This window comes from Hyperolius riggenbachi, chromosome 3 (assembly GCF_040937935.1).
Source record: "Hyperolius riggenbachi isolate aHypRig1 chromosome 3, aHypRig1.pri, whole genome shotgun sequence".
NCBI classification, from domain to species: domain Eukaryota; kingdom Metazoa; phylum Chordata; class Amphibia; order Anura; family Hyperoliidae; genus Hyperolius; species Hyperolius riggenbachi.
In genome coordinates this window covers 160,140,837-160,164,413 of record NC_090648.1, presented here as the reverse complement: position 1 = coordinate 160,164,413, position 23,577 = coordinate 160,140,837, and the positions used below count along the sequence as shown (strand labels likewise).

The following is a 23,577-nucleotide window of genomic DNA, read 5'->3' as shown; positions in this document are numbered from 1 at the left end:
CGCAGGAGGCAAAGTCAGGATGAGGGCTGGGCCGCATGAGGAATTTCACAATCGCGGCGCATCGCCACCAAAGCCCACCCCTCTCTCTCTTCCTTCACAGAGAGGGGCGGGGAGAGGCGGCGATCCGTGCGGCGATTGACGTCAGGAGGGGCAGAGCTGAAGCTGAAAGCTCTGCCCCTTCCAGGAAATGCCGGCGGATTGCCCCCCGGGCGATTTGGGGGTTCTGCAGGCCTTGTTTAGCGGCGGGGATGCAGCGGTTTACTTGGGAGCACTGAAGCGAACTATAAGGAAGCTTTTGCAGGGCGAGGGCCACAAAATATTGCATCGAGGGCCGCAAATGGCCCCCGGGCCGCGAGTTTGAGACCCCTGGCCTAGGGCCTGATAGATGTTCTTTGTTCCGGTTTGTACCTTTTACAAGTACTCTTACCAAGGACTAGTTTTAGTCTAAAGGGAATAAATATAGTAGTCTACATATCCTTCTCACTTCAGTTGTCTTGTAAAATTCCTAAGTGTTGGCAGTTAAGAGACGAATTTCATGTTACATACTTTTAATCAACAAAATTGTAATATGCAAATTAGAGGAGTCGGAGTCGTGGAGTCGGTGGAATCCTAAACTGAGGAGTCAGAGTCGGTGGATTTTTGGACCGACTCCACAGCCCTGGTTTTTTTCCCCAAATAAAATGCATAGAAAATAAAGTAATTACTGAAAATAAGTATCGGCCACAAAAAGCCTAATTTGTGGGGCAAAAACACCAAGGTATAGATAATTTTGTAGTAATAAAGTTATAAGCAAATGAAAGGGAGGAGCGCTGACAGGTGAAAATTGCTCTGGTTCGTCAGAGTAAAAACCCCTTGAGGTGAAGTGGTTAATAAACAAATTAAAGAGAACTAGAGGCGGGGTTCTTACATCGCAAACCTTATACAGAGGCTGGGTCTGCCTATAGAGCCCAGCCTCTGTTGCTAGTTACCGTAGTTTCCTCCAAAGACCCCCCTGCGCGCCGTCAGACCCCATAAAACACAGCCGCGCTATGCGGCTGTGTTTACCTCACGAATGTCAGTCTCGGCTGCTCCCCCGCTTCCTGAATTGCTCCGGTCCTCGCCTGCGTCCCTTCCCTCCAATCAGCGGGGAGGGAAGGGACGTGGGCGGTGACCGGAGCGATTCAGGAGGAGGGGGAGCGGCGAGACTGGCATTAGTGAGATAAACACAGCCGGCTGCGACACGCTGTGTGTCGCCAGCGCAGCTGTGTTTTATGGGGTCTGACAGCGCACAGGGGGGTCTTTGGAGGAAACTAACTAGCAACAGAGGCTGGGCTCTGAAGGCAGACCCAGCCTCTGTATGCGGATTGCAATGTAAGAATCCCACCTCGGGTTCTCTTTAAGCTCTTACTGTCCCCCCAGTTTCTACTTCCTCCTGAACTGAAAATAAGCTTAAAAGATAATTAATTGAATGTGTACTACTACTAGTAAATAGAATATGAGTAGCATAGATCAGAGTCTTATTTTTATTTTCAGTTTTAAAGACAACTGACTTGAGAGGAATATGGAGGTTGCCATATTTGTTTCCTTTTAGATAATGCATATTGTCTGGCTGTCCTGCTGATCCTCTGTCTCCAATACTTTTAGCCATAGACCCTGAACAAGCACAGTGTTCTCCCCAGGCTCTTTTAGCCGGGTGCTCCACCCGGCTAGATTTGGTGACCACCCGGCTGTTATCGGCTCACCTCCTCACCTCCTCCTATGCTGTAAGCAGAGTTGCCCTGCATTTTCATCTCGTCCCACCCGGCTGCTTTTTCATGCCACCCGGCTACTATTTCATGCCACCCGGCTGGAAAAAAATACTGGGGAGAACACTGCATGTAGATAAGAGGTTTGACTGAAGTTTGACTGCATTTGCCGCATGCATGTTTCAGGTGTGTGATTCAGACACTACCGACGCATTAAAGATCAGCAGCATGCCAGGCAACTGGTATTGTTTATAAGGAAATAAATATGGTAACCTCCATAACCCTCTCAGGTCAGTTGATCAGTGAATTCTAAACAGCAGCCATGACAGTCTGATTTAATGTCAGCTTCATTCAGCTATAAAACAGACAGAAGTAATGACCCTTTAATCTTTACAGAACAAACTTAATCAGCATGGTTTCCTATTTTTATATTGTGAAATATCGGTAATATTTTCCAGGGCTGTAGAGTCGGAGTTGAGGCAATTTTGGGTACCCAGAGTCGGAGCTGGAGTCGGTGATTTCATAAATTGAGGAGTCGGAGTCGGATAATTTTTGTACCAAATCCACAGCTCTTGTATGTATTAGGCCCAGTGCACACCAAAAACCTCTAGCAGATCCGCAAAACGCTAGAGGTTTTTGAAGCAGATTTCAGAGAGATTCTAGGCATGTTTAGAGAGGTTTTCTAAACATGCCTAGCATTTTTGGGAGCATTCTTGTGTAGCAGATTTCATATCTTGTTACAGTAAAGCTGTTACTGAACAGCTACTGTAACGTAAAATCCTGGAAAACCGCTCTGATCTAGCGTTTTTCAGAGCGTTTTTTTACTTTCCTATACGTTAACATTGAGGCAGAAACGCCTCAGAAATCTAAAAAAACGCTGCAGCCTCTGAGTTTGCATTTATGGAAAAAACGAACCGCTCAGGTGTGCACCTGCCCATTCACTTTCATTAGCCAAGCGGTTTTCTCCCTGCAAGGGTTTTAAAAAACGCTCCAGAACCGCTCTGGTGTGCACCAGCCCTTAGACTAAGGAGTCAGTCATTTTGGGTACCTGGAGTTGGAGTCGGTAGTTTCATAAACTGAGGAGTCAGAGTCAGATGATTTTTGTACCAACTCACAGCCCTGATATTTGCTGATATTAGACTATGACCTAACCTCTCCCTTCTCTCACACAACACTTCTCCGGTTGGCACCTAACCTTAACTCCCCCAGTGGTACCTAACCTTTACAATCCTCCCCAACATGAAGCCTTAACAGTATCAGCTGCTAGCAGTCACTCATTTAGTGCAGGTCTTGAAAAACAAGCTTTAAGACCTCCTGCTTTGTGCAGCTGACTACTAGCACAGAGGAAATACCTTGACTGCCTGTGCACATAAAATACATATTACAGGATAGGTGTGCTTATTGACAGGTTTGAAACTGACAGCTAAATGGTAATAGAATTGTTTAGCAACATTAAAAAAAAAATTTGCTGTACTGATATGGGTTAAGAGCCAATTTTTGTGAAAGTGGAATTTTGATTAAAATACACACCGTTGTAATAAGCGCAACTATGCTGCTCGCCAAAATATCTGCATTTCTGCAAAATATCTGTTCTGTAATGTAGACAAAACGCAGGTCCACTTCTGGTTCTCATTAATAGCCTTTCAGCTTCCTGTAACACTTAAGCCCCATATACAGGCTCAACAGCAGTCTTTTATGCAGCACAATTCTCTAACAGCTTTTGTTGCGATACAAGTCGAAACAACCACAAAAAAAAGTTGTTTGCTATTGTTTAAACAACTGATAAGACGTCAATCCAACAGTTGGATTGACGTCTTATCAGTTGTGTGAACAATCGCAAACAACTTTTTTTTGTGGTTGTTTCGACTTGTATCGCAACAAAAGCTGTTAGAGAATTGTGCTGCATAAAAGACTGCTGTTGAGCCTGTATATGGGGCTTTACTGACAACCCTGCAAATAAAAAAAATATATATTATTTGTCCATTTGTCAGAAAACTGTCCAACCATCACAATAACAGGCTGATAAGGAGATAAATTCATTTGTACAACAAACCCTTTTTTTTTTTTTTTTTTTTGGTTTAACAGGAAGAAAATTCACAAAATATACACTGTTTTTGCATGCCATTTCTAGGAATCCAATTCTAAATGATCAAATAAAACTTCTCCATTTTCCATACAACCCAGGAAAGTCAAAACAGCTATAGTTTGTGGTGTACCATGGGAAGGGGAAAATTACCACATGCAAACAGTACATACATAGCTGAAGAAAATTATAGCCTTCAAACCAGCCAAGATATATGAATCCAGAGATCAGTTAATACCTTACTGAGCAAACAAAACTCAAACCTAAATCTTTGTTGACATGAAGAGGGAAGAGGGCGAAGCAGATAAAAGCTAAACAAGGGTGGGTGGTCAGACCTTACAACGCTTTCACATTATGGATTCATTACGCTTATCTTTATCCTGATAATGCTGGAACAGAGTCTAATCATCACAAAGGATCAAACACAGTTTCAGCAATTTCTTGGGAGTCCACGAGATGTTCTGAAATAACCCAAAACAAGTTTCACAAGTAATCTGCTGAAGTTTTTTTTTTTTTTTTGTTTGTTTTTTTTTTTATAAAGGAGCTCTGGTGATAGGAGAAAAAAACAGGTTGGAGGCTCCATTATATGCAGTCTCAGGGCTTGTTCATTCTGGGAATGCAATACACAATCGCCGAGTGATTGCAATTGGTTTATTTGCATTGCGATTTTGCGGCGATTGCAATCTGCGATTCTCGTACAGGAAATGAGCATAGGATCCTGTTTGCTGCTACATTTTCTACATGCAACTCGTTAGCGCTTTATACAAATCACAAACACTACAGTGAGAATGGTCTTATAGGGGTAGAATGTGCTTTGCCCGCAATCAAAGTGCTGAAATGCTGCTCAAAAGCGCCCCAGTGTGAACCAGTCCAGATATCTTATACTACTACTCGTTTTACACTACAAGCGATTTCTCAATTGCATGCAAAGCGCAAGGACATCAGCAAAATAATGAAAATCACAGGAACCCCTTTATACTAGTGTGATTGCAATGTCTGATCACAAATATCCTGCATCCTGTATCCTGCTTAAATGAACCTCCAGACTAAAAATCGACTCAGCAGCACTGAAAAGGCTTGGTGTTTCTTTAACAGTTTCACAGCATCAGAACTTTGTTTCTCTTATACAAGCCTCATTTTTAGCTGCACAGAAGAAAACTTGCCGGGCATTTTTCCCCTGATGCTGTGCAAAGCATGATGGGATTTCTGATATTGTTGCTCTCGTTCTGCTGTTTTGGTGCAATTTTTTTTTTTCGTACATTTTGAATTTGACATTTGAAGCCTAGGGTGCGCAGCTGGGAGGGGTGATGAGAACACAGGACAGTTGGAACTGTGTCTCCTGCTCCCTGTCACCTCCTTTCAACCAAAAAGATGTTTGCCCCCATGACAAAGATGGCAGCCCCCATGACAAAGATGGCAGCCCCCATGAATCACAAACATTTGCCTTCTCTTTTAAAACAGGGTGGGTAAGAGATTATATTACCTATCTATTCTAATTAACATAACTAATGTAACTTAATGACAGTATGTTTGTTTAGGCTGAAGTTCCCATTTAAATACAGAAAATGGTTAGGATGTAAATTGGTCATGGGTATTCTAACATCCATGAATGTTGAGATCGGTTATCTCTGGCTCTGACAGTACACATTCCAGCAACCCTGCAGTTGGTCAGCCAATGCGGACAATAACTACTTGTTTTCCTCCCGATAAACATGAAATTATTCTTGATGGCCAATACTATTAGACCCTCAAAGTATAATAAAACACTGCCTCTAAACTCTCTTTTGTGCAGAATACTACCCTTTCCTGCCAACTAAAAAAAATAAAAACAAATAAAAACAAAACCCTAATTGCAAGAGTACAAAAAATAAATAAATACAAAAAAACCCCACTCCAAATCAATTGCTTGCCTTCAGGAGAAGTCCAAGGCTCAAGCTGAACATGTGCCATGGGGAAGCTCTTGAAGCAAAATGAGCAGAACCAAGATAACATTTGTCAAGTCGGTAATGACAGCTGGGTAACGTGGTAGAGTCCTTTTCAATTCTGTGACTTCTCGGTGTGGATCACATAACTATTTGAATGGAGTGGTCCCATTCTAGGTTGCATGCCAATTGGAACTGGGCCAATCCCAAATGACAGGGAGTGAATGTGATTGGGTTAATACCAAGCCTCACGAAATCTGCATTTTATCTGCATGTAAGTCAGACAAATTAGCACCTCACTGACCATCTCTATGCATTACCGTAATTATTGCTCAACAAAAATGGAGTTTTACTTTAAAGAGGTCAGCGGGGGGGGGGGGGGGGGGGAGGGGTCTGAATTTCTTCCCATTACCCATCTTTACACTCCATTATTCAGGCAGCGTGCAACATAGTCACAAAAAAACAAGAATTGGCATGAGGAGAATTTTACTTTTGAATGGCGTGTAAATTTGGCATGGCTACATAGTGGAGCTGCAGAAAACTGGAAGGATGTCAATTTCATTACATTTGTCATTCATTAATTTATTTATTGTGGTTGTTCTCAGCTAGACATATTCTATATGTTCATAGCATTTCCAAAGGCAAGTGTCTTTTAGAAGAGGCATATTTGGTGATCAGCAACTTAACTATACTACTATACTACTAAGGTTAGTTTGTACACCAACGCATCTGGTTGATACAAGAAATTACAGACGACCAGTCCAAGCCTAACTGACACTTAAGCTACCTAAACAAACTGAATCTCACCAGATATGATCTTTTGCAATTATTTTTAATGATTGCTTAGACAATCCGCATACAGATGTGCCACTCGGCCCTCTGCCATGCTGCTCCTAACCTTTGGAATTCCTTACAACACACAATCAGAAAATCTCTATCCCTGGGGGCATTAAAGAGAACCTGTACTGAGTAAAATTATTTAAAATAAACATATGAGGTAACTTCAAATGAACATTACATAGTTACCTTGCCATCAGTTCCTCTCAGAAGCTCACCATTTTCTTCTTACAGTGATCCCTTCCAGTTCTGACAACATTTTGTCAGAACTGAAATATATCAGTTGCTGCCAATTATATATCAGTTGCTGTCAGTTACAGCTGAGAGGAGAACTGATGTATCCATGTTTCCCTATGGCTCAAGTGGGCGATGTTACAGTTTAACAGTGTGCTGACCAGGAAGCTGTTATGGGGTAATAGCCATTTTCAAAATGGAGGACGGAGAATTCTATTGATCACAGTGGACAAACAGGACGCAGGAGAGGAAAAATAGATTGAGGAGTAGACTGCACGGGAGGCAAGTATGACTTGTGTTTATTTTGACTTTTAATTTTCAGTATAGGTTTTCTTTAAAGTCAAAATCGAAAAGCCACCTGTTTAGTATGGTATTTGAGGACACTTGACTAGTTCTCCTCTAACACAGTCCAGCATGCCACTGGCGCAACTAAAAAGCTTGGGGCCCCAAGCACTCTATTGATATGAAGCCTCATAACCCTGAAAAGACAGTTTCAATGTCAGAGAGATGGATTAACAGTAAGGAAAGAGATAAGGATTACTATTATTCAATGCACACATGGAGGTGTTCATTACCAGCATAACACCAATGAAAAGCTAATAGGATGGACAACGGAGGACCCCAATTTGACCCCTCTAATCCAGGCGAGACAGGAAAAAAGGGCTCTGGAAACGTGGGTGCACCATGCGCCTGCTATAGCCGTAATTTGAATTAAAGGAATACTTAAGTCATCAAAAAAAATGACTTCTACTCACCCGGGGCTCTCCTCAGCCCCCTGCAGCTGAACGTTGCCCTCGCCGTGTCCCTCCGATGCGCCTTGACTCGCCGGCGGGCACTTCCGGTTTGGCCGTCACCGGCCGACAGGCTGGGAACGCGGATTATTGGCCGCCGGCGAGTCCAGGCGCATCGGAGGGACACGGCGAGGGCACCGTTCAGCTGCAGGGGGCTGTGGAGAGCCCCGGGTGAGTAGAAGTCATTTTTTTTTTATGACTTAAGTATTCCTTTAAGGCTATTGCAGCACTCAGACAGTAATTTGGGCGCTTTCAAAAGACGGAGCCCATATTACTATAAAAACAGCGTAATTCAGCTGCCAGAAATGGGTTGAAGCCGAATCATGTCTTCCGCCAGAGTCAATGGCGGCCTGGAGGGGGAATAGTAATAAATGCTGCTGGGACTTTTATAAGAACAGGGAGAGCAGTTTCTTCGCTTAACCCTGCGCCCAAATTTGCCTTATGGGAGAAAACGGCTTCACAAATGTTATTGTATATGTTATTCGGACTAGTAGTGACGTGAGGGGAAGGACAAGGAGGTGGCAATCTGCAGTAGGAACTACAATGCAAACTTGCTGAGATTGGATTTTTTTAACATTCAGAGCATTGAGGGGATGAGATCAGTGAGAGGATGGCTGCTCACATTGGAAGAAACCAAATTTAATCACCTGTGATGAGGACTTTGTTGTGTTTGTACACAGAAAGCTTTACTCTACCAAAATGTGCATTTTTAACAACCTATGTCAGTTAATAAAAAACAGTTCTGGCTAGTATCACATGGTATAAACACAATGCAGTTCAATCTGAGGAGTCATATTAACATTGTGAATACGCTCAAAAGGAAATGATTTCAGTGAAGGAAAACTTGCTGTCTCCATGCAACAAATATTTAGTTAGGTTGTGGTACAACTTTCTTGGCAAGCAACACAAATACTTTCTAATAAGTTACTGGAACAAGAAACCACTGCTTACACCGATTAAATGTCACCAGTTTTAATAATAAATTATGCTTCTTATCACATATATAATCGCATAGTAACTTAAAGCAATTACGTACTCTGAGAACAGGTGGGCCAGTTCCCCAAAGCCTCGCTCCAAGGCAAGTCTGGCAGGTGTGGCTCCTTCACTGTTGGAAACAGTCAGTGCCGTCTTCCCTCCAGGCTGCTGCAGAAGAAATTTGGACAGACGGGAAAGGCCCAATCTTGCAGCAAAGTGCAATAACGTCTCTTGCTTCAGGCCATCTATGTAAAGGAGAAAAAAAAAGTGGAAAAAAGTAAACAAGTCTATCTTCTAAGATCACATTCGCTTGTTTTGCTAGAAATAGGAAGGAATTTATGAGCAACTAATAAAGAATTTTGCTTCACCGAAAAGCCAACATCTCTTAATCTTGAATTTGCTACAATCTTGCCAAACTTTCAAAGTGAACAAAAATCCACTTGAAACCATGGCCTCTATAGGCCAAAAGCCAATACCTGCCGATGGCATTTTTAATATTAAATAATGTCCGACCTCATTCAGGACAGGAAATTAAACTGTTTGGAAGTATGCTATTGTTTTAACAACCTATACAAAACATCCTTAAAGGCAACCATACGCTAATCAGCTGCTGTGTAATTTATTCAAATTTATTTTGTCAGTAGGAAGCCAACAGTCACTGAGACTCAAGTGGTGCAAAAAGGTTTTTTTTTTTCCTTTTCGTATTGGAAAACCTACACTTTGTGGTTTGTTTTTTGACAAAAGGTATGTACATTTAATGTAAAAAAACAAAACAAAAACTTAAATTAACATCTTACAGACCGCAATTGAAATCTACGCCCTGATTGTGGCTGCTTATTCCTGCCAGGGAGTAGATTTCAATTAACGCACCACTTCTCGCCGCAGACCCCTTGCTCTGGTATAGGGCTATTAGAGTGTGATGCGACGTGTTCGGTAAGGATAACACGTGTTTACAGTTGAAGTAAACCATACTGTCGTTTTGTATGCCTCACTGAACTCACTGTTAAAGAGTAACTGTCAGGGTGCAAAAGCTAATTTAAACCTTTATTCTCCTGTGTTAAACAGTTTAGAAGGAAGCCAAAAAGGCAATATTGAAGTTAAAAATCTCTCTTAGGCCCAGTGCACACCGAGCGGTTTTTGGAGCGATCCGCCGGCCGCATCCGCCTATAAAAATGCTTGTCTAATGTATTGCAATGGGATGGTGCACACCGGCGGTTTGCGGTTTTTGCCAAGCCGCAAACGCGCCTCCTGCTGCGCATTTGCGGTTTTCGGAAGCGTTTCGTCCTCAATGTAAAGTATAGGAAAAACGCAAACCGCTCTGAAAAACGCTACTTCAGAGCGGTTTGCCAGGCATTTTTGTTACAGTAGCTGTTCAGTAACAGCTTTTACTGTAACAATATGTGTAATCTGCTACACAAAAACGCACCCAAAACCGCTAGGTATGTTTAGAAAACCTCTCTAAACATACCTAGAATCGCTCTGAAATCAGCTCCCAAAACCGCTAGCGTATTGCGGATCTGCTAGCGGTTTTGGTGTGCACTGGGTCTTACTTTTGATGTGTGCTGAACAGCAAGGCTGTTATTCCCAAGCTCTTAAGAGGCCGAGAGGCCGCATACCATACTGCAAAGCATTCTGGGGCTGCTTCTTCCCACCTTGGGTCCTCCCCTCTGCTGCTAGTGAGAAGTTACAGGCTCATGTTACAGCAGCTTGTAACGCAGTCCAGCTCACAGCACTGAAAAATCTCCGGGCAGAGTATACTGCATGAGTCCGCTATTGTTCCTAGCCACATGGCTAATTAATATTCACTGCACAGTAGGGTTGTCTTTTTTCTGAGTCGAATCATCAGGAAGCAGGGAGGACATGACGACACATTTGGCTTCATAGGAGACAGACAAACATGGAACCTGCCATGAGCTGTCAGGAGCATCATTCTCTGCAAATACTATATAAAAATTCTGTGAAATCCAAACATGGACAGTGAAATGCATATGTAATGTAAGTACAGCCAATATTTAGCTACTGATATATGAGACCAAATACCAAACAGCTCCTCTTTAACGTGTAATGCAACTTTTCGGTTGTGTTGTGGTGCGGTTGCAATCACAATGAGCATAATGTGAAAGGAGCTTTATAATTGGGAAAGAGGGTGAGAGTATGTTGTACATAAGCAGCATTTTATGCATATTTTTGGCTATGACTTTTATAGCATAGTAATGCCTGTGTGTTCATCCTTCTGTATTTGTTATTATGTGTGTTGCTGCATGAGAGCCAAGATTGTGGCAAACAATGGGCAAAGTTTGCAATATCTAAATGTGAAAAACTGGTAGACACTTGCTATAACCACAGCTTCAGATGTTTTGTGGCCAGTACTGACTTGAAGGTTAATATGAATGCAAACTGAAAATGTCTTTTCTATTTTAATTGTTCTGTCATAAAAAAAAAAAATACGGTAAATCATATTTTGATATAGCAAAGTTTTAAGTATGGGGTCTAAGTTAAAGTGAGAACATCCAAATCAAGTCTATTGTAATTATGGGTTGTAACCCCAGACAATGTGGAAAAATACTATCAAACAGGTGCTTTTGATCAACAGGCTAAGGCAGGGGTGTCCAACTCAACCACATAAGGGGCCAAAACCTAAAACCTAGTCCAAGTCAAGGACCACAATTGTTTCTTAAGACTGAACATTAATTGAACAATCTCAAACTAACAAGCATAACTATAACCTGCCCCAGCAATGCATTGGGTCGGCCACATGCTCTGGAGGTTTGCAAGCTTAGTGTGTGCAGCTACCATGTAGAATAGAAGTAATCTGGTGCAGCACTAGAGCAGGTAAATGTTACACTGTTCTTCTGCAGAACTCTACAGTGTGGAGAAAGGGTGCTGGGCGGGAAAGGTGTATGATCGCTTTTTGGCCATCAGAGCTTTCTGAGAGCTTTTTAAAAAACTCTCCCATTAAAATTGCGGTAAAATTGCATTCGTGGTAAAATCGTGCAATTTTACTGCAGGTCAATGGGAGCGTTTAAAAAAAAAAAAACTCAGAATGCTCTGATGGCCAAAAAGCGCTTAGTGTGTCAGTCATTAGCGCGTGTGTGTTTTACCAGCAACACGAGGATTTTGGAACCAAAATGGGGGCCAAATGCTAATTTCACTAGAGGGTCCTGTGGGCAGCTGCTGCGCCTCAGCTCAAATGGACAATGTTTCAAACCAGAAACACTATCATTGGTGCGCTGTTTTGGATGGGAAGGCAGTGTGCTGTTCCTTTCCTGCTTACAATGATGCACACTTGAAGCTCTTGAGGGCCACTTAAAATGGCAAAGAGGGCCAGATTCAGCTCGCTGGCCTTAAGTTTGACACCTGTGGACTAAGGTCTCTTTTCCATGGGCAGCTGAAGATGGTGAATTCACTGCCTGTCATTTGCTTCCTTTACACTGGATGGGCACTTGCTAGCACTCTGCACTGGTGGTGGGCAGACAGCCCCCTATGGAGTTGCATCTGAGCATGGTGGTTGCCATCCTCAGACATGACAGTTTACCACCAGGTATCACCACCACATGTCAAATAGGATATGCTTAGTGTTACCAATTGCTGCTATTCAGCTGATGGTTATTGCAGCCGAATGGCCGACAAACGAGCAGTTCAGCCGCCCATGTAAAAGAGGCCTAACACACAAATGCTAAGGCTAGGTTCATAGTGGGAGTAGTGTTGCTTTCCCTGTGACAGCAGGAATGCAACGGAACAGGAAACCAGCACCACATGCTACCAGGGCTGTAGAATCTGTACAAAAATCATCCGCCTCCAACTCAGACTCCTCAGTTTATGTAACCACCAACTCCAGGTGCCCAAAATGGATCCCACTCCCTAGTCTAGTACAGGGCTTTTCAACCCTGTCTTCAAGTACCACCAACAGTGTACATTTTGCAGAAAACCACGGTACAAAAATCTTCCGGCTCCAACTCTGACTCCTCAGTTTCTGAAACCACGACTCCGACTCCGAGTACCCAAAATTGCTCAGACTCAGACTCCTTGACTTCGACTCCTTAGTCTAATACTTAACAGGGCTGTGGATTTTGTACAAAAATCATGCGACTCCGACTCCCACTCCTCAGTTTCTGAAACCACGACTCCGAGTGCCCAAAATTGCCCCTACTCCGACTCAGACTCCACAGCCCTGGTCTCAGCAGAGCTGATTAAAGGACTTACGAGGCCAAAATCTGCCCCCAAAACGTGAAAAAAAGTTAACTACCTGCATGACTTTGTAAGGCACAGAGGACGCCGTCCGCGCCGTTCTGCCTAGTCCCCTCTGCTCAATAGCCCCCCGAAAGGCTGCGACCCCACGGTCCAGGTCGGTATCTGCAGCCTGCATAAAGATGGCCGCCGGAGCTGGCCAAAGCTGCACAGTCCACATAGCTGCTACTTGCGGCTGCGCAGCTCTAGGGCCAACCCTCCGATCCACGCTGCCTGCTACGTGGATCGGGGGGTTGGCCCTAGAGCTGCGCAGCCGCAGTAGCGGCTATGCGAACTGCGCAGCCGTGGGCAGCTCCGGCAGCCATCTTTATGCAGGCTGCAGATACCGACCCGGACCGTGGGGTCTCAGCCTTTCGGGGGGCTATTGAGCAGAGGGGACCAGGCGGAACGGCACGGAGGGTGCGGACGGCGTCCTCCGTGCATTACAAAGTCATGCAGGTAGTTAATTTTGGCCTCGTAAGTCCTTTAACTACCTCTGTGGATTTCCACAAAACATGCACAGTTGGTGGTACTTGAGGACAGAGTTGAAAAGCCCTGGTCTAGTACTTACTAGGGCTGTAGATTTTGTACAAAAATCATCCGACTCCAACTCCTCAGTTTATAAAACCACTGATTCCAACTCAGACTTCAGGCCCCCAAAATTGCTCCGACTGACTCCTCGACTCCAACTCCACAACCCTGCATGCTTTCCAAGTGTTGTGTCACATACAGTGAAGCATACAGTTAATGAAAGAGAAAGATATGCTTAACATGCGCATTCTGTGGTAACGCACTGCATGGAGTGCACTGGGATGCAGCACGCCGTTATAGAGCACCCACCACACTTTGAACACAACAAAGACCAACATTAGAATGCGACCGTTGTGCCACACCGCACCACTGTGAACATAGCCTAAATGAAACAACTGTGTAGTAGAAATTTAAGCAATTAACTTGAGTGTGGAAAGGCCATGATATTTCCATAATGGAAAGTGTGAGCACAGCAACCAGGACACAGGGTGAACTAACTGCAACAATAGGGTCTCTACCAGACAGGTGTTTCAAAGAAAACAGGTGTTCTCAGAAGACAGAAGATGTGCTGTCTAAGCTCATCTGCAGAAGCACAGAGAGACAAATAACATTAACACAGTGGTTGGCCACAGAGCAGAATACATTTGCATTTCATTTGTCTCTGGCCTCAAGAGGTCAGAGGAGATCATGTTCTGTAAAAAGCAGAGAGAGTATAGAAGCAACTGCAGTTCAAATAGTCACATGATAAAACCAAATTAAGCGGTAGTTAAATCAACCAATTTTTAAAGCGCATTTTTTTAAATAAATATATATATATATATATATATTTTATACATACATACAGTATATACACACACGCACACACATATACATACACACACAAAGCCAATTACAAATAATGTGCTTCCATGAGAATTATAGGACCACTTTACACTGGGCATGCTTTGAATTGCAATGCATATTGACATGCGCTGCACTGTGCACCGCAATATCAGTCCTTGTTCCCCCTCTATAGCAACAGAATGAGTTGCTAGCCTGCAGGTTAGGGGTGAGTCTGTACTGTTGCTGGAGGGACTGAATCCTAATCTTTGCATGTGACAGTCCCTGTATGAGTGTATGAGGCGTCTAAGACACTTGAAACAACTGTCTGTACAAATATACATGAAGAGGACAGTGTTTATATCTATAGAAAAACAAAGCACCTCGGGGTGACCCAAACCCACCAGGAAAGTTTAAGGGACTAAAAGATCGAAAAGCCATCCTACTAAAAAGCAATGCTGAGTGTAGTTTGCCTCCACTGAACAGAACCAACCGGCCAAAACAGGCTGTCTGCATGTTGGGATTAAGTGGCTCTGTGCATTTTACAAACTATAGGCTTGCTACACACCAGCGGTTCTGGATGTAAGCCTGGCTTCAGGGGCATAAAGAGATCATTTGCATATTCAGTAGTGATGCATTGTGGGTAACCACAGTTGCTCATTTAGTTGGAATTATCGAAAATAACTTCCGTTTTAAGAAGGTAACCCACAGCGTATATCTATAGGTAAGAGAAAAAAAAAAGAAGCTTTCTACTCCCTTTGATGAGCTGAGTAAAACAATGGGATAGGGAGGCCTGTGTCAGTCTGCAGTACCAATACTTGCCACCATCATCTCCTAAGCACAAGAATTGTAACTTTCCTCAATCAAAGCTTCCAGACTTCCCCAAGTTACTGAGGCTTAATACAATGTTTCCATGGCTTGCTGGAAATATGCTTTTAAGGCCAGGGGTGCACTTTAATGGAATTAGGTTAAGCAATTCATAAGACCTTTTACAAAATAGGAAATGGAACAGAGACAAAATGTATAACCAGGAGCTTTGTGACAACAAAGAAAGAAATAAGTTTCAGGATTTTCCTTCCTTTCGGCTCACCTGTGTATTTTGAACGGCAGCCAGCTCCATAGCTGTTCTCCATTTAAAAGCTGGCTGGATATAATGAGTCATAAGGCCACATTCCACATCCACAGCATTAAAATGATCTACAGGGTGTGAGTGTATATTAAAGGACCAGAATCCCTAAATCTCAAACTGACTGCTATAGAAAGCTTAGTTCCGGGAAAGCTTTTTTATAAACATTTACAAGAACATTCTTTCATTTCAATAACACAAACCGCTTTTAAAAAAAAATACTTTTTGCTAAAAAAAAAAAAAAAAAAAAAGTAAGAAAATACTGGCTTCTTATTCCCTCAGCAATCTCCATCTGCCTGCTCATGGCCTTCCCTCCAAGTCAGTCTGAAGTCAAAATAGGCAGTCAACAGAATGACATGGCTGTAGCTGACAGAGCAATCACTCACCCGTCCATGCCCATGTGACTAAAGGGAGCTTACTTAGAGTGAGCAGGAAGCTCTTTTTTCCTTTTAAAAAAATGTTTTTACAAAAAACTTTATGCTAAATGTATTCAAAATCAATTTACATTACATCCTGTCAGCATTACAAAATGCTAAAATCGTCCATCACTAAAGCCTTCTGTCTCCTGCATCAGTGAATGAAACAACCTTAAAAATATGTCATGCTGCTGTGAGGAAAATCAAAAGATTCTGTTCCACCTGGTGGTCACAGGAATAGACAATACTGTATAGTACAATATGACATTTTTATTTAAGTTAACCTCCAGGGGTTTCTCAGGCTTCATATACTTAAAGAGAATCTGTACTCTAATATTCTTACACTAAAAAGCATACCATTCTATTCCTTATTTTCTCCTGTGCCCCTCTGTGCTGTTTCTGCCACTCTCTGCTGCAATCCTGGCTTGTAATTAACAGTTTTAGGCAATGTTTACAAACAAACTAACCAGCTTCTAATAGGCTCAGCTAAGCATAGTGTGTGAGTATGCAGGGGGCCTGCAGAGGGTGTGTATCGCTTCTACCAATCACAAGCAGCCCTGCACATTCCACACAATCAAAGCCTTAGCCCGACAAACAGGACAGAGGAAAGATACATTGATTTATTACAAAGACAGTGTAATTAGGAAGAGCTGCAGTAAGCCCCAGCACATTAGAACAGGCATAGGAACTCATAGGATAGAAGAACTAAGGCTGAAAAAATTGTTACAGAGTCTCTTTAACCAAGAATACATAATTTTAAAGTTTTAAAAAATGATAAATCTTAAATACCACCAAATTAGTGTTTTAGCTAATTAAACGCAATAGTAAATGCTTGGAAATGGTTTAGAACCAATTATGTATTGTGATTAAATATATATTGTCAAGGGGTACTTATGATAATGTTTACTATGCCAGGGGGTACTTGGTGAGTACATAAGTAGATAAATACTTGCTCTATTTACACAACGTATGTATTGCGCCGTCCACGTTTTGATTTTAGGGATTTTTCTATAGTAAAAAAAAGAAAAAATCCTTCTTAGGATTCTCCATTTTAACTGTGTCCACCTTGAAGCCAATCCTGATGCCATTTCCTCCCTTACTCTCCTCTGCCTAATTGTGCATGCATTGCCCGCCCTCCTCCCAGACTTCAGGCACTCCCACCCAGCTCTGCAATAGAAATTGCATTGTCTCAGCGTGAGAAATCTTGGCCAATCAGAAAGGAACAGAGGTGTGGCAAGGGGAGGCTGCATTAGTTAAAGAGAATCTGTACTGTGAAAATAACAATACATAAATAAATGTACCAGCCTGTTTGTTGTCTTCTCCTAGCCCCCTCTGACATTTCCGCCGCACCCCTCTGCTTTCTTGGTGATAAAATCACTGTTTTATTCATTGTTTTTGTAAACAATGAAGATGGCCACCAAACAAGAAATACATCATCAGAGCAGGTGCCTGTTTGCAGTGGCTTCTCTCAAGAGTGACTTGACTGCTGGAATGTTACTACCACTTGTTGCTTTAGCTGCTTGTCTGGGCTTTGAACTGATCTTTCTGCACTCACAGCTGTTCACAAGGTCACAGCTCCATAAGCCTCACAGAGAAGCTGGCGATGAGCAGAGACCTTGCCTGTAACTCATACACAGTGCTTGGAGGAGGCGTGCACAACTTCTCCCCATCACACCAGAGGCAGCACATTCCTCCTGGGTCGACAAAGCTTGACAAAGGAAAGAAGATTAGATATATTACAGAGACAGTGCAACTAGAAAAGGCTGCAGTAATACAGATCACATTAGAACAGGTCTAGGAACTTATAGGATAGAAGAAATAAGGCTGAACATTTTGTTACAGAGTCTCTAAGTCTGAAAGCAAAGTGAAGAAGCAAAAAAGACAACCCTGCATGCCCTGCTACTTCCTTTGTGAGGCAATGTAGCAAATAAGAGTCAGGTAAACTGGGGAATGATCATTTATCAACAAGAAAAGTAACAGTGATTTTAACTTTTGGATTGCCTGGTTAGCATCCTTGTTACTCGCTTAAAGAGACTCTGAAGCGAGAATAAATCTCGCTTCAGAGCTCATAGTTAGCAGGGGCATGTGTGCCCCTGCTAAACCGCCGCTAAACGGGGGTCCCTTCACCCCCAAACCCACCCCCGCAAACGTTAGTCGTGGAATTGGTCGTTCCTGGAGGCAAGGCTAACGGCTGCAGCCCTGCCTCCAGTCGTGTATCAGCGGCGCATCACCGCCTCTCCCCCGCCCCTCTCAGTGAAGGAAGACTGAGAGGGGCGGGGGAGAGGCGGAGATACACGCTGACAGACACGCGGGAGGCAGGGCTGCGGCTGTTAGCCCTGCCCAAACCGGGAAGCGCTCCCCCGCTGCACCGAGGGGATTTGGGGGTGAAGGGACCCCCGTTAAGCCGTGGGATAGCGGCGTTTTAGCAGGGGCACACATGCCCCTGCTATCTATGAGGTCTGAAGCGAGATTTATTCTCGCTTCAGACTCTCTTTAACAGATAAAAATAGACTTTATTTTTGCTTTTATGCCCGACAGTTACACTTTAAAAAGGGGCACATACCAATAAAATCTTGAGAAACCCTTCTAGTTTATAATTGTGTATCTACTTAGAAGTCTAAATTAGCTATCAATATCTGAAAGTAGACACTGAAGATAATTTGCTGTTCATGTGAGTTCTTCAACAATCTTGTAGCAGTTTGCGCAACAGCAAAACGGTGGCGAGGTTGTATACTGTAAGGCCTTGCCACCTAAGCAGTGCAGTTTAAGGGTGCCAACAAGGCTCTACTGGCTCAATCCTTACTGCACCTTCACCTGTGATAGCTTCAACACTCTGTTCTAGGACCATCCCATCTGTTCCACCCAGAGCCAAATCATCCACAAGGCAAACCCAGGCAGTTGCCTCTAGGGCCCTGGAGGATGCTAGCCCCCACCAAATCTTTCTAAAATAACCAGGTGTTCATCAGCAGTGGACAAAAACTGCTGTCTTGCCTAAGGCCCCATTTCATCTTAATCATTTTTTGGTTCAACCAGATGGCTCTTGCTGTCCACAAACACTTCTCACAAAGCAACAGTGCTTGATTTTCCAGTTCAAACGAATATTTGATTCAATCATCAGGTGAAGATTATGTTCCATTCTGCTTGATCGGTTGAAACAGGCCTATATTTGGTTGAAGCAACCATTTTACTTGGTCAGGTTGGATGGAAACTGTCAGTCAATCGGGGGCTACCTAGTGTTCACAGGTACATACACAGGCACTGACTATAACTTGCTTTTAATATCATTGACACCCAAAAAGTTATTTTCCTTTGGCGTATCAGTGTGACAAAATCTGGCTCATTCAGCTCCCATAAAAATATTTAGGTTTTATGCTTTTCAGTATATTGTCAGGATTGTTTGTACAGCCAGATCTAAAGCCTTTTTGGTTTCTAGTTATTTTTTCAGGAGAGGTGTAGGCTGAATTTGACTGCAGTTGAACTGCCTCACAATTAAAAAAAAAGGGGGAATGAAAGATGCAGGCAAGTTCTAACTTCATCAGGTCATATGTCAGTTCAAGTGCACTTTAAGGCTGGTTTCACAGTGGGACGTTAAAGTCCCACATTACAGCAGCCAGTAACGCAGCCTAACTCACAGCACTGTAAAATCAATGTGCTGTTTCACAGTGCCCACGTTGCGTTATATTGTAACGCAGCACGTTTAAACAAAGTGCTGCATGCTGTACGTTATACTGGGCTAAGCAGCGTTAGACTGTATGCACATGCTCAGTAATGTTGTAGGAGAAGGTCTCCCCTCCTCCTCCGCGCCAGCCACATGGCTAATTAATATTCACTGCACTGAGGAGACTCGTGGTGGAACTGTAGTGTTGCCCGGATCATGAACGAATCGTTCATTTGATCCGGATCTTTTTTTGTCGAATCATCCGGATCATCACAATGAAAGATTCGGTTCACAGTGGATGTCTGTCTGGAAGAAACATGAATATACAGAATGTACAGTGCAGGGAAAGTCCTGTCCTGCTAGTCATTTCACCCCCAGTCTGCTTCCCTAGTAAAATTATTTAAATGATTCGGTTCAAAGATCTGGATCTTTTCAATTATCCGATTCAAATGATCCGAATCCTTAAAAAGATCCGGACTTCCTATCACTAACCTGGAGCGGTTGCTTTGAGAGCTGCATAACGCAGCTCAATCTGACGTCCAACTTCAACACCACCATGCGTTGCATTAGGGGCACGTTATGCGACCATAACGTCCCCTAAAACGCAACGTCTTGGTGGGAAAGTAGCCTAAAAGTAAACAACAACAAAAAAAACTGTCATTGCTGGCTAGATCGGCTACAGAACCATCATTCCTGATAATGTAATATTATTCATGGGTGGATTGCGGGGCTAAATGCAGTTTCTGTGGGCTGCAGCGGTAAAAACACATTTTTGCCCAATTAGTTGTCTGAATGTCGAATTGGGCAAAATATTGCATAGTGTATGGCTAGCTTAAAGAGCCTCTGAAGTGAGAATAAATCTCGCTTCAGAGCTTATATTCAGCAGGGGCATGTGTGCCCCTGCTAAAACGCTGCTATCACGCGGCTAAATGGGGGTCCCTTACCTCCCAAATCCCCTCCGTTGTTCCTGGGGATCTCTTCCGCATAGAGGCAGGGCTAACTGCCACAGCCCTGCCTCATGCGCGTCTGTCAGCGCGTATCTCCGCCTCTCCCCCGCCCCTCTCAGTCTTACTTCGCTGAGAGGGGCGGGGGAGAGGCGGCGATGCGCCGCTGATATACGGCGCTGAGAGGCAGGGCTGCAGCCGTTAGCCCTGCCTCAACAGCAGCAAAATCTACGACCTAGTTGGTCGAAGATTTTGCAGGGGGGGGGTTTGGGGGGTTAGGGACTCCCGTTTGGTCGCGGGATAGCGGCGTTTTAGCAGGAATAGCTGCTGAATATAAGCACTGAAGTGAGATTTATTCTCGCTTCAGTGTCTCTTTAAGGCACAGATCTTATAGCCATTTACTACATTGCTTGTGTTTTGCCAATCACAAGGGTTCCATCATAATAGAAATTTTGCACAGTATGATTCAATTTTCAAAAAATGTCAAATGCAGGTCCCTGCTGCATTTCTCCTGTGTTTGCGACTGTATCCAATGAAAAGAAAAAAGCAAAACGGTGACAAATTGCACGCTAATTGCAATCACTTCGTAGTGCAATTGTGTTTTGCAATTTTCATTGTTAAAAGGATTTTGTAGTGAAAAGAAAAACAAGGAAAGGAACATAGCCTAGTCCTAAATAGGATTGGGACTTTAAATACATAATTATCTCATGTCACACACAAGTCTGCATCACCATCGTAGATTACTGGTACTTTATTAACTCATAAAATGACATTAAAAACATAATAGAAGGTAAAGCTACAGTCCACTGTTTTGGGCTGCCATGTGCTCATTGGCCAATTTACCAATGGATGGAAGGCTTGAGGAAGGGCGACAGCCTGAAACCGTGGACTGTAGCTGCCCCACAGTCTTATGTTTAATTATCCTAGAGACTATGATGAACACATGACTATAGTAAGGATTAGATTGTGAACCTCTCTGAGGGACAGTTAGTGACAAGACAATATACTCTGTACAGCGCTGCGGAAGATGTCAGCTCTACATAAATACTAAATAATAATATTTGTAAGTCATTTTATGGTTAAATTAAGTAATAGATCTCTATGGAGGTGGTGCGGGCCGCAACAATGACTGCACAAATGATGTCCTGAGGTGCTCAGGATACGATTTCTGCACACCGCACCCCACTTAAGGGTCAGCCAGAGAGTGTGGCTCTGTCACCTACTGTGGTCCTCATCTCATGACACATAAGATGCCCTTTAAGAAAATAATTTTTTTGCAATATGGTGTGTGCACTCCTCTACTTCAAAAAACAGTCAAATAAAATAAACTAAAGATAACCCATTAGACCAGACCAGATTGCTCCAATATGGAAGGTATGGAGGTTATCACCTCCTGAACAGTAATGGTTCAATCAATTGCAGTGCTCCACAGTCCATTAAAGGGTTACTTACTGTATATACTCGTGTATAAGCCGACCCCCAACTTTTACCTGAAAAAACTTGGGGAAAATGATTTACTCGTGTATTAGCCGGGGGAGGGCATGCAAAGGACTAAAGTCATTGTTCCATTTGCCATACACTACACAACAAGCACCCAATCCAGCATATGTGGCGCGGTTTAGGAGGATATGCGGCCATGACTGTGTCCCTGCTCAATTCCAAAGCAAAACGGAAATTATAGTTGTGTGCGTCTCGGCCAAATTATCCCACTCTACTACACAGTGCTGAGTGATTAGGGCACATATGTAGCTATATCTGAGGAAGGCGCAGAGCGCCGAAACGCGTAATGACGCTACAGGCACGCCAGGTCTAGGCTCCGCCCACCCCCCAGCGAGACGAGCAACGGTCACATCGGAGCGCGCACTGCTGGCCACAGAAGCGTACGATCTGTCCGCAGGAGGGGAGTTAGCGGATGACCTGCCCGCTTACATGCGTATATCTTTTGTACATCTTGTAAGTACAATTTTATTCCTTGCGTATTAAAGCAATTTTTATGGTAATACACTATGGAGCGCTCCTCTTTCCATTAGTATTCTACATATGTAGCTATGACTGTGTCCCCATCCCCTCTCCAGGACAGAGCAGTATGTAAATAAAACATGCATTTTAGCCAGAGTATCCCCCTCTACACAATGATGAATGTATGAGGCACATATGCAGCCATGACTGTCCTGTCCCCTCTCCAAAGCAGAGCAGTAGGTATGTAAATAAAACATGCATTTTAGCCAGAGTATCCCCCTCTACTCAATGATTAATCAATAGGGCACATATGTAGCCATGAGGGTTTCCCCTGCCCCCCTCCAGAGCGGAGTAGTATTTAAATTACAGCTGTGTCCCCCGAGTGCCTCCCCTGCATACGCACTGTGGTTTAGCCGCACTGACAGTGTCGGCTGTGTCTCCCCCTTCCCCCGTCAGAGCGGAGCGGCATGTAAATATCAGCAGGTCTGATGCCGGCTCATCTCTATGACAGAAGCGTCACTAGATGGTGTCAGAGATGAGCCAGTATCCGACCTGCTATAGAGGAATCCCCGCAGCACGGACGGACTTTAGGAAGTAAGTGGAGGAAGCACGCGGCGCTGCTTTTAACTTTGCATACAGCGAGTGTGGCATTCGGATCAGCACACTGCTGAAATTTACATGCCGCTCCGCTCTGACAGGTGAAAGGGGAGACACAGCCGACACTGTCAGTGCGGCTAAACCACAGTGCGTATGCAGGGGAAGCACTCGGGGGACACAGCTGTAATTTAAATACTACTCCGCTCTGGAGGGGGGCAGGGGAAACCCTCATGGCTACATATGTGCCCTATTGATTAATCATTGTGTAGAGGGCGATACTGCGGAGGGGGCATTGCATGGTCCCCAGTGTATAAGCCGACCCCCCCACTTTTGGACCACTTTTTTGGTCCAAAAAATTCGGCTTACACGAGTATATACTGTAAGCTAGGGGAAAAAAAAAAAAAAGCTTCCTGCAGTCATCCTATACCCACGCCGTCCCCCAGAGTCCCTTCACCGAGCAGAAGCGACCCACGCAAAGCTGGTCAGTCGCCCCAAGTTGGCAGTTACTGCATATGTACGGCCCCAGGCTGCCCACACCCTAGTCGCCCTCCTGTTGCCGTGAGCGCTCTGTGCATGTGCAGTAGTGATTTTTGTGCACTGCTCATGCACAGTGCTTTCCTGGCATCGGAAGTGCAGCGAGGAGGCGCGTGAATGACCAACTTTGCGGGGGTCGCCGCTGCTGGCCGGAGGGGCTCACATGGGCGTTGTGGGCACAGGATGACTCCAGGGGGCTG

The 23,577-nt window shown here is 43.9% G+C and overlaps 1 protein-coding gene across 8 annotated transcripts in view; it reads right to left on the bottom strand.

Annotated features, from left to right (window-relative positions):
• Positions 1-23,577, bottom strand: part of AKAP13 (A-kinase anchoring protein 13) — a 384,453-nt gene that overhangs the window by 210,057 nt on the left and 150,819 nt on the right. For all 8 annotated transcript variants that reach the window (XR_011030254.1, XR_011030251.1, XR_011030255.1 and 5 more), the window contains one exon: positions 8,628-8,811. Coding sequence is in view for 1 of the 8 variants with exons in the window: in XM_068275158.1 (XP_068131259.1) it covers positions 8,628-8,811 (184 nt within the window). In the remaining 7 variants the exon portion in view is untranslated. The remainder of the gene's footprint in view (positions 1-8,627; positions 8,812-23,577) is intronic.